A 12,331-nucleotide genomic window follows, 5' to 3' on the forward strand; every position below is an offset into this window, starting at 1 on the left:
TTTAAAAATCTTTATGGTTAGAACTGTATTCTGGGGAGTCAATTAACCAGTAGGGTACAGATTATGTTTACCTAATATGATATCTTCATGGGTTCCTCCGTGCCCGGTTGACCCCATAGTAGGAGTTTTTGTGAAATCAGTAGTGAAGGATTTTGGAACAATCAGAATGGGTACATAACAAATTCCTAATTTAACAAAACCACAAAAAAAGCATTTCAAGTATTACAACAGGATCCCTCACTTATAATTAAGAGAGCTGATAAGGGGGGGGGGGGGTGCCATAGTAGTGCAAGATCAGGAGCAATATTTTGAAGAGGAATATAGACAATTAATGTATGAACAGTTTTTACTGTAAGCTACAACAGGATCCTACAGAAATTGTTCCAATCACAAATTCGTGAGATTTTTACATGAGGCTAATCATAAAGGGATTATTACTGCTAAAGAATTAAAATGTTTGGATTGCAAATATCCTCAGATTCCATGCATTATTTTGTGCTCAATATTCATAAGACTCTTGAACACCTCCCCAGGATGCCCATTTGTATTAGGAATTGGGTCCCTTTTGGAACCTTCATCCTGTTATTCAGATACATATTTGCAACCATTAGTGCCCTCCCTTATAAGGGAGATCCATCTCAGCTGTTAAGTTTTGCTTCAGGACATGCAGTTACCTCTGGATCAGGGGGGGTTTCCAGTTGCAATGGATGCGTCAGTATTATATACAAAATGTAGAACGTAGGGAGGCAGAATTGGTGGCAAATGTTAGCTTACAAAAGTTAGATTTATCTATGGAAAAATTTTTATTTTTGACTCCATTGATTAAAGTTATTTTGTAAAATAATTTATTTTTTTATTTGCCGATTAAATTTATTTGCAAATCAAAGGTATAGCTGGCTTGTCTGTACATGGATCATTTTGAGAATACTTCTCAAAATGATCCATGTTCAGACAAGCCAGCTTATATATATGATTCTATATATCAACAATATATGCTACTCTGGAAGCAATATATTGTCATAAAACGACAAAGCCACCTTCTTGGGGCTACCCCGTGGCCACTTAGAGGGTCCATTCCCAGCACAGCTCAGGTCCGCCTGCACCTACTGCTTGTGCTCTACACTAGCACCTTCCTCCCACTGACTGAATCCCAACCGCTTCTGAGTGAGTCTCCCACTCTCAAATTATCCCCTGTGATTCCTAGGTTACTGAGGCCACACTCCCAGTGGTCCCACAGTTTCTAGAAAGCACTCACAGACCCAACAGACAAACCACCAGGATTCTTAATCAGTCTATACCAGCAGAGGCAATAAACTAATAATGTTTACTGTCATGCAAAAAAAATTAGAACAACGAACAGAAAAGGTGCATACAGTAACAGATAACTGATATATGGATCAATTAGCTGCTCAAAATTGATCAAATATAACTTTTCATAAGGCCTCAGCAAAGAGACCTCCTCTCTTTTCTCCCTGGCTGACTGGAGCAAGAGCCAGTACATTCTAGATGAAATTGAGCTCCTGGGCCTATCAGAGCCCAGAACAACAAGTTTTAAAAATAGCTAGCCACATCACTGCAGGTTACCTCTTAACTGTGTTATCTAAAGAAGGAACAGTCTGTTCCCTGTAACAGCTTTAAACATAAACATGCACTACCTGCTGGGCAAACTAGAGAAATACACTTCAAGAAATAATCAATACAAGTTACAGGCTTAAAACCCAATGTTATACTTTTTATTTGGACCGGCAACAGCGATACTTTACAGCAATTTTTACAGTGGGTTAATACTTGTGACCCTAGCATTCAGTTTAATGCTGTGATACATTCTGAATCAATCTGGAAGATTTGAAACTACTATTTATAGAAAGGAGAATGATTGTAATTCTGTGTTACATTATCGCAGTTTTTACCCACGTCATCTTCAAAGCAATATTCTGTTGGGGCAGTTTCTTTGACTATGACACCTGTACCCATCTTTTGCAGAGCTTAAAGCTCAAGCTTTATCGATGTCCTGGCAGTTTCTGGATTGGGGTTATCCCCAGTCCATAATTAAAAAAAGCATGTAAGACAGAATTATATACAGAGTGTCAATGGTTATTTATTCCTAAAGAAGAAACTGCCAAACACATTTTACTTGTGTCCTTCCTTACTCTACAAAAGCGTTTCACGGTAAGAGGATTATTCAGAAGCACTGGCAGGTGTTTCATTATTACCTTCATTTGAATGCCATACCGTATTTTGCATACAGTCGCAGTAAAAATTTGGGTGACCAATTGATGTCTTCTACTGTGAGTCAATATCCTCAGTTGGAAGAGGGTCAAGAAATGGGAAAGTCATCTTCTGGTCAATGTGCTTTTTATATTTATGCTTGGAAGACTTCACAAGTTCCAATACCTCATCAAATAAACAGTTATTTGGATTGTAACTCAACTCAGGTGGTGTACTGCATTACATGCACTGGTGGCAAGTATTACATTGGACACACTAAAAGGAAGATGAAGACACAGATTGCAGAACATCTAAGCAATAATTGTTGCTTATGGGTTGAGGCACTATTGGTGAATCATTGGAGCAAAAAGGGACACAGATTACAGAATCTATCATTTGTGGTGTTGTCCATAACACATCTACCTAGGGGTTGAGACGTCTCTCACGCTTTTCTTTATAAGGAACAGAAATGTATATTTATGTGAAATATCATGCATCCTATGGGTTTAAACAAAAATATTGAATGGAAATCATTATGAGTGTGAGTGCACATGCCCCTCCTTAAAAAGAAACTTGGCTTTCACTCCCCTACAGATGGAATTTTGAAGCTAGGAGTAGCTTGCCTGCATCTGAGCCTATATTTGGTTTTGTGATTTTTTTTTCTTATTTTTTGTTTGTTGATTTTTCACATATTAATGATGTATTTATTTTTGTGCAGTTTGGGTAAGATCCCCTGAAGAAGCCTGTTTAGGCAAAATCTGTTAGCCCTGTTATTGGTGGACACATACAGTCTTTATCCCAAAAGCTGTTTTGTTTTGTTTTTTTTCTTTTTTAGTATGGATTGATATGGTTGGACACATCGAGCACAGTTCTATGTGAAGACTTTGGAAAATACAGCTATAAAGACTCAATTACCAAGATAAGTGTCTTATTAAGGTAAGTGCTCTTTATATGATTAAGTTTATGGATACAATACATAAGGGATACTACATGTGTTTTTATGGATATTCTGCACATTGGCCACTTTTGTTTTTTCTGAGCACATTACACTTATATTTTACGTATATTATATTTTGTGCATATTGAAGGATTTTTTTTTTGTTTCTGTTATGACTTGGCAAGCACATATTTAATTATTGCCTTAGGTAATCACCCACTGTTTGGTTCCATGCCTTCTATACAGGATTTCTTTGCGTTTATCACACGCATTTTTGAATTCCGTTACTATTTTCATCTCCACCACCTCCTGTGGGAGGGCATTCTAGGTACCTATCACCCTCTCAGTGAAAAAGCACTTCCTGACATTATTTCTGAGACAGCCACCCTTCAACCTCAATTCATGTACTCTAGTTCTACCACCTTCCTATCTCTGGAAAAGGTTTGCTTCTAGATTAATACCTTTCAAATATTTGAATGTCTGTATCATATCACCTGTGTCTCTCCTTTCCTCCAAAGTGCACAATCTTCAAGTCCTCAAGTCTCTCCTCATATATCTTGTGACACAAACACTATATAATTTTTGTCACTTTTCTCTGAACTGCTTCAAGTCTTATGTCCTTAGCAAGATAAGACCTCCAAAACAACAGAATACTCCAAGTGGGGCCTCACCAACAACCTGTACAGGGGCATCAACACCTCCTTTTATATCCCTTTTCTATGCAGACTAGCATCCTTCTGGCTGTGGCCACTGCCTTGTTTTGTTTCATCACTTTGAGATCCTTGGACACCATCACCCCAAGGTCCCTCTCCTGAGGTCTCTCTCCTCCAATCTGGTACATCTCCTTTGGATTTCTGCACTCCAAGTGCATCACTCTGCACTTCTTGACACTAGATTTTAACTCAAAATCAAAAACAGCAAATAATTAAATATATAGCACAACTGAGTTTCTTCTTAAGTCAGGAGGAAAAGACTTCAGATGCTCAGTCAAGGTGCAGTTTATACAAACTCTGTACTGAGGAGCTTCCCCATAAGTCAGAAAAAACTCCTATTTGACTGTAGTTTAAGTAATTTTATAACATATATTTATTTTATTTATTTATTGCATTTGTATCCCACATTTCCCACATTTTTGCAGGCTCAATGTGGCTTACAATACATGAATGGTGGAAATATTAGAAAATAAACATTTAGTGTTTCAGAAGGATCTTAGTCAACATGATAATGATAAAAACATAATAGTATTATTCCAAGCAGATATTCTTAGATAGTCCTGAATATATGTGGAGGAGTTGTGTGTATTCACATTGATTGATCTTTGTGATATGCCCCGTTAAAGAGATGGGTCTTCAGTAGTTTGAGGAAGCTCATTAGTTCGTGGATCGTTTTTAAGTTGCGCGGCAGTGCGTTCCATAACTGTGTACTCAAGTAGGTAAAGTCTGACGCGTGCATTAATTTGTATTTTAGACCTTTGCAATTAGGGAAGTGCAGATTAAGGAATGTGCGGGATGATCTTTTGGCATTCCTGAGTGGTAGATCTATCAAATCTGACATGTAGGATGGCACATCACCGTGAATGATTTTGTGAACTAGGGAGCATATTTTGAACGTGATGCGTTCTTTAAGTGGGAGCCAGTGTAGTTTTTCTCGTAGGGATTTGGCACTTTCATATTTTGTTTTTCCAAATATGAGTCTGGCTGCAGTGTTTTGGGCTGTCTGAAGTTTCTTGATTATTTGCTCTTTACAACCGGCGTAGAGTGCGTTGCAGTAGTCTAGATGACTGAGCACCATTGATTGTACCAAGTTGCGGAAAACAGTCCTTGGGAAGAAAGGCCTTACTCTTTTTAATTTCCACATTGAGTGAAACATCTTCTTGGTTGTGTTTTTCGCGTGGCTTTCGAGTGTTAAGTGTCGATCGATGGTAACTCCGAGAATTTTTAGGGTTTCTTGAGAGTGGAAGGTTCAGATTTGGTGTGTTGATGGCGGTGAATTTGTTCTTGTTATGTTGAGAGGTATTAGGCATTGGGTTTTTTCTGCGTTGAGTTTCAGCCAAAATGCATCCGCCCAAGAGTCATGATCTGGAGACTTTGGTTGATGTCATTGGAAATTTCCCTTAGATCTTGTTTGAATGGGATGTAGATCGATACGTCATCTGCGTATATGTATGGGTTGAGGTTTTGGTTTGATAAAAACTTAGCCAAGGGTATCATCATTAAGTTGAATAGAGACGGCGAGAGGGGAGATCCCTGTGGGGCTCCGCAATCTGGTGTCCATGGGGCTGAGGTAGTCGAGTTAGATGTCACTTGGTATGATCGTGTGGTTAGGAATCCCTTAAACCAGTTGAGAACGTTACCGCCAATTCCAAAGTAATCAAGGATATGTAGTAGTATTCCATGGTCAACCATGTCGAAAGCGCTTGACATGTCAAATTGTAGAAGAAGTATGTTCTTTCCAGATGCGATCATTTGTTTGAATTTGGTCATCAGTGTAACTAGTACTGTTTCAGTACTGCGGTTAGACCGAAATCCTGACTGAGAGTCGTGGAGTATTGAGAATTTATTTAAATAATTTGTGAGTTGTTTGGTCACCAATCTTTCCGTTAATTTGGTTATTAAGGGAATGGATGCTACTGGTCTGTAGTTTGTTAATTCACTGGCACTTTTCTTTGTGTCTTTAGGTATGGGGGTGAGTAGAATGTTTCCTTTCTCCTTCGGGAAAATTCCATTTTGTAACATATAATTCAAGTGTTTCGTTATATCTGTTATAAATTGTTGAGGAGCAGATGTGATAAGGTTGTTTGGGCATATGTCTAGTTTGCAATTAGATTTGGCAAATCTTTTGAGCGTTTGGGAGATAATATTCTCTGATAGTGTCTCGAAGTTGGTCCAGGTTCTGTCTGATGGGCAGATGTCAGGGTCTGGATCTAGACAGTTAAGGAGTTCCGTGTAGTCGATGGTGCTGACAGGTATCTTGAGTCGCAGTTGTACGATTTTCTCATTGAAGTATCTCGCGAGATTGTCTGCTCCTGGTGTGTCTTTGCTGTTAGTTGTGACTGGTGTAATATCTAGCAGTTTGTTCACGAGTTGGAAGAGTTTATGCGTGTCTTTGTAGTTTGGACCAATTACAGTTTTGTAGTACAATCTTTTGGTTTGTCTTATGGTATATTTGTATTTTCTTTGGAGTTGTTTCCAGGCGTTAAGTGTGGGTTCGTCTTTCTTTTTATTCCATGCACGTTCTAACCTTCTAACTTGTGTTTTAAGTTTTTTCAGCTCTTCATTGAACCATGGTATTGAATTCTTTCTATGTGAGGTTCTGGTTTGGATTGGAGCCATATTGTCTAATATGGCTCTGCATCTGTCATCACATTCTAAGAGGAATTGGGTTGTATCTGTTTTTATTGTCCATTCGTTATAATAGATCTGTTGCCAGAATATCACCGGGTCTATTTTTCCTCTCGTGGTGTAGGTTTTTCGTTCTTGTTTATTCGGTGAGTCTTTTGTTCGCCATTGGAGGGAGATGTTATCTTTATAGTGGTCAGACCACGGTGCGGGTGTCCATTTTGTGTCTGTTAGTATAAGGTTTGAGTCGGGATCAAATTTGTGTGTGACAATGTCAAGTGTGTGTCCTTTGATGTGAGTCGGCTGCATATTAGTCCTGTGAAGATCCCATAATTGTAGGAACTCTTCACATTCTTGGGTACTTGTTGAGTTGTGATATTCAAGGTGCAGATTGATATCTCCTATTATGATAAGATTTGCGGTGAGACAAGTGATTGAGATAAAGTCCATGAAGTGTATTTGGGAGTCTAGCCAGTTGCCTGGCGGTCTGTAGAGCAGGACTGCGTTAAGGTGTTCCTGCAAATTAGGGTGATTAATTCTTACCGAGGCGATTTCAAGTTGTGGCAGGATGGATTCGGCTGTGGTTGTGATGGTGAACTCAGATTTGTATATTATGGCTATTCCTCCTCCTCTTTTTCCGTTTCTTGTCCAGTGGGTAATTTTGTATCCTGGTGTGCATAAATCTAAGATTATGGGGTCTTTAAGGTCATGAATCCAGGTTTTAGTGATGAATAGGAGGTCAAGATTATCTGTGGTAATCCAATCTGTTATAATTTCTGTTTTATTTACTACTGATCTGGCGTTTACGTATCCCATTTGGATTGGTCGGTAAGGTTCAGTTTGGGACCTGGTTGTGTTAATTTTTATTATTTGCCTGTTATCTTGGTATTTGGTTCTATTGTGTCCTTTCTTCCCTTTCTTACCTTTTCAAACAAAACATTTTTTTACATAAAGGACAACTTATCTGGAAACTGGTGTGCTAAATGGCAGTGCTCTGTTGAGCACACAAATTTCCAGATAAGCTGTTCCTCTGGGATATCCACTCTATTGGCTATTTTCATATCATCTGCAAAAAGGCAAACTTTTCCCTCTAATCCTTCAGCAATGTCTCTCACAAATATATTAAACAGAATCGGATTCTGTACTAACCCCTAAGGTGCTCCACTACTCACCTTCCTTTCTTCCAAATGGATTCCATTTACCACCACCCTCTTATCGCCTGTTGGTCAACCAGTTTCCAATCCAATTCACCACTTTGGGTTCTAAGTTCAGCCCTCTCGGCTTATTCACGAGTCTTCTATGAGGAACAGTATAAAAGGTTTTGCTGAAATCCAAGTAGACTACATCTAGTGTATGTTCTTTATCCAGTTCTTTGTCACCCAGTCAAAGATATCAGATTCGTTTGTCATGTTGCCTCAGATCCTGCAACCCGTTGGATTTTAGAAAGTTAACTCTTTTGCTTCAGCAGCAACTCCATTATTTTTCCTACCACCAACGTGAGCCTTACCAGCCTGTTTCCCACTTCTTCTCTTTCCCCGCATTTATGAAGAGGGGCATCAGTTTGTCTCTAATCCTGAGGAACTTCTCCAGTCTCTGAATCCTTAAGAGGTCCTGCCAGGATTTCTCTGAACTCCCTCAGTATCCTGGGATGTATCCCATTCGGTCCTATATCTTTGTTCACTTTCAGATTTTCAAGTTGTTTATAAACACATTCTTCAGTGAATAGTGCAAAAATCCACTACATTCCCAGATATACCCCTTGGCAGCAGACTGTGGTCCTTCTCCAGGATTTTCTTCTGTGAACACTAAAGAGAAGTATTTGTTTAGTACATTCACTTTATCCTGATCACTCTCCACTCTCTGAAAATAGCTATGTGGAGAGTGATCGCTGTTTTCAGAATCTTTCAGTCTTACAATTCCATTCCTAGCTTTTCTCCTTTCCCCAATATATCTGGAAAAGGTCTTATCTCTTTTTACATCTTTACCCATTTTTTTCTTCTGCCTTTGCATTCCCTAGCCATATTTCCCTCTTTGCTTCTTTGAGTTTAATCCAGTAATATTTTCCATGATCCTCTTCTGTATTTCTTGAAGACAGCTCTTTTTTCCTTATTTTTTTGGACACTTGTTTGGAAAACCACATAGGTTTCCTGCTTCTCTTGTTTTTGTTTACTTTCTTTATATAAAGATCTGTTGCCACATTTGTAGCGGCTTTCAGCTTGGACCACTGTGCTTCCACTTCTACCATGCCTTTCTATGCCGTCAACTCCATCTTCAGGTATTCACCCATTTTACCAAAATCATCATGTCTAAAATCCTGGACTTTTGAGTTTTGTGCGTCTGCACTCCGCTTTTGTTCATAAATCAAACCATGTGTGATCATCACTATTGCCTATGTGGGCACCCACTCGGACGTTGGAAACACTTCCACTGTTTGTGAGCACTAGATTCAGCATCAACCCTTCTCTTGTGGGTTTGGTCATCATTTGCCTGAGCAAAGCACTTTGACAGGCATCCATGATCTCTCTGCTTCTTTCTAATTCTGCCAACTGCACATTCCAATCCACATCAGGGAAGTTGAAATTTCCCAGCAACAGTGTCTTCCCTTTCATACTAAACTTATGGATATCCTCGATCAGATCCTTGTCCAGCTTCTCCATTTGTGCTGGAGGTCTGTAGATAACACCCATGTGGATAGAGGCTATATCTTCTCTTTCCAGGACAATCCATATAGCTTCTTCAATCCCCAGGTACCCTGTATTTCAGTCACTATGATATTTTTCACATACAGTGCTACTCCTGCACCTTTTCCACCCTCCCTATGATTCCTAAAAAGATTATAGCCCGATATAGTCACATGCCATTCATGGGAATCATTGAACCATATCTCTGTAATAGCAGCAATAACCAAGTATTCCTCAAACATCAGAGCTTGCAAATCTTGAACCTTTTTACTTAGACAAGAACATTTGTGCTCATTGCTTTCCTCAATTATCTGGCTACAGCATTCTGTACCAATTATAAGAACTGAATACTTTGTTCCAATGATGTGGACATGACATTACAAAATGACAAAGAATTTGTACAAAATCATTACACGTCTAGAACTTCCCTGTTCTACGCTCCAAATTAACTGTGCAGCCAGTAGATAGACGTTTTGCAATCAGTGATACAGTTTGAGGGTATAGGGATGGAACAGTATTATGAAGTAAATGAGATGATGTTTCTTTTATATGAATGCACTCTAACTTATGACACTGTCTATGTTTTAATGGAAACCACCGAGAACGCTGATCAGTGGTATATACAAATTTTCAAATAAAATAAATGATATTAAAGTACAGTGAAGTGAGCAAAATTATAAAGGGTATAGAACAGTTTCCTTATTAGAAGTTACGGCTCTTCAGCTTACAGAAAAGAGGAATGAGAAGGGGGATAGCTGAATTTAATCTTGGAGATCTTCACCTCTTACATCTGGGAATGAGCAACAGGGAAGGGATCTCAGCATTAGGATGGCCATATGTATTTCTTAGTGACTTGGAATGGCCACTGTTGAGACGTTTGGGCACTACAAATGATCAGTCTGCAAGTTTTTTCTTCTTACCCTTTTCAGAGAGGTCTCTGACTGTGCTACTCTAAACAGTTTGCCCAGGTGAGTGACCTTTGTTGACCCTACTCTACGGTGCACCCTTTGTACTACCTGTAGGTCAATAGAGGTAACACCACCACGATCATACATAAACTTCCCTTCATGGGCTTGTGCACAGCTCATCTGTGGAAAACCCAACAAAATTTGATTGAAGAATGGGGGAGGGAAATGTGAGCCAAATCTGGATGTCCCATACATTCTGAGCAGCACTATTTCACAAGCCATTAGGATGCATAAGATACATTTTAGAGAGAAATGCTATCCAGGACTCCTCCACAGCCTGGTAACAATACTATGCAGTATGTATGGCCATACAGGAGACCTGGGCTCAGGCTTCCCAACAGTTGCATTTGAGAACATCAGGGAAGTGATGCACTCAGATTCCCCGGGAGAGGGAGGACTATTGAACGCTGTAAGGATAATGCAACCTTATCAGCACATGAAATCATCTGATGCAACAGCTTAAGAAAGGGTAGGGGGAAAAAGACTAGAGAGTGAAAATAACAAACAATGCTATAATACCTCATCAAGTCCATCTGCACTTGGCAATAGTGAAAGCAATTCCAGTTTCAAGTGTAATTTTCCTGTAGATGCACCATCTAATGGAAACCACTAAAAATCAAATACATAAAAATATAAATACATAATATGTGGACTCACAATGTGTTTCATAAAGTATGCAATTATGCAGCTGCTGACAAGAATATGTATACTTTCACGCAGTTCATGTATAGGCACTGCTGGGAGTGGTGTTTGGGTGAAGCTGCGAGGTACACATTTATTTTATAAAATATGTACGCAAATAGAGTACAAGTGCACAGTGGCACCTGCCCCACACCAGGTACAACGTTGTCCATGAGAACTTGTTATTCTAGAAGCCTATTCTTTTTTTTTTTTACATTTATTTTCAACAAAACACATCTAAAATTAGTTTCAGTCACAGTATGTACTGTAACTCTTCAACAGGGCTTACATGAACTTTCAGAATTTATTTCATCATAACCAGGTACTTTCTATTCATCTCTCCCCCCCCCCCCCCCCCACCTTCCCACCAACTCCAAGCACATTTCACACAGATTCTAGCAAAAAGTAACCTGCCATAAAATAGAACTTAGTCCAGTTCACTTTGTCTAGTCCAATCCCATAAGGGTTTCCCACGTCTCTTAGGGTTCCAAAATTTTGATAAAGGCTCCTATCCAGTTTCATCATAGAGCTGTTAATATTATTTTCCATGAGTCTATTTTCAGATGCTCGCACAGACCTTTATTAAACAGCTATAAAATAGGTGGTTTTTGTATGGTTTATAGGCAACTTATTATAAAATTACTCCCCAAAAGTCTGCATTGAACATAAGAGAAGTTAGCATATTTGAGAAAACTACTGACAAGAGGAAAGAAGGGTCCTTGCACTGTACAGTCAGTCCTTGAATGTGTGTGTGTGCATTCATATATACACAGTTAGGCATATTATTAAACTACCCAGTTTAATTTGCATGTCATTTGCAACTTATTTAAGAGGAAGCTAGTCCTGAAGATTCCACTAGGTAAAATCACAATTCTGACTTGGATGCAGAAACTTTGATAATAGTAAAACAGACTTCTCACTTAAAAGAAACTGCCTGATATGTGATTCCATGTGACAAGAGCATAATCTAAATTTAACAGTATCAGACCTTTACAAAACTGTGTTCTTACATGAATACCAGCTAGCTGGTTACACATAAAATATGGGGGGAAAGATGCAGGCAGACAGGTTTAAAAAAAAACTATTTTTTTATTTTTTCCTTTCTCCTCCCCCCCCTTTTTTTTCATAAATTACTATAAAATATAGAAGTTGTTATATTGTGTTTTATTTGATATTATATGGGGGTTTATGGTACTTGACTGCAGTTAACTATTGTTTGCGTATGCTGTTGTGATTCTCTCTTTGTATTTATTGTCTCTCATTATTTAATAAAGACTTCTTTAATTTAAAAAAAAAAATCTAATTGCATCCTTAATCATTCTACTAAATTCTACACAGAAGCTCTCTAGACACCAGTCAGAATACCAAAATTAGAAACAAAACATGATGACACGTTGGATTTTTAACAAACCAATGGGTTTGTTTTTCACACATGGTTTCCAAATGTTCACAAATTAGACAATACTGGGTACTGAGAAGGAAGAGAATTAGTGAGATGTTGGGACTATATGTCAGTAT

The 12,331-nt window shown here is 38.7% G+C and overlaps 1 protein-coding gene across 2 annotated transcripts in view; it reads right to left on the reverse strand.

Annotated features, from left to right (window-relative positions):
* ESYT2 (extended synaptotagmin 2) overlaps positions 1–12,331 on the reverse strand; it is a 362,124-nt gene that overhangs the window by 104,904 nt on the left and 244,889 nt on the right. For both annotated transcript variants that reach the window (XM_030198737.1, XM_030198732.1), the window contains exon 12: positions 10,652–10,741. In XM_030198737.1, coding sequence (XP_030054597.1) covers positions 10,652–10,741 — 90 coding nt within the window. The remainder of the gene's footprint in view (positions 1–10,651; positions 10,742–12,331) is intronic.

This window comes from Microcaecilia unicolor, chromosome 1, assembly GCF_901765095.1.
Source record: "Microcaecilia unicolor chromosome 1, aMicUni1.1, whole genome shotgun sequence".
Classification (NCBI taxonomy): domain Eukaryota; kingdom Metazoa; phylum Chordata; class Amphibia; order Gymnophiona; family Siphonopidae; genus Microcaecilia; species Microcaecilia unicolor.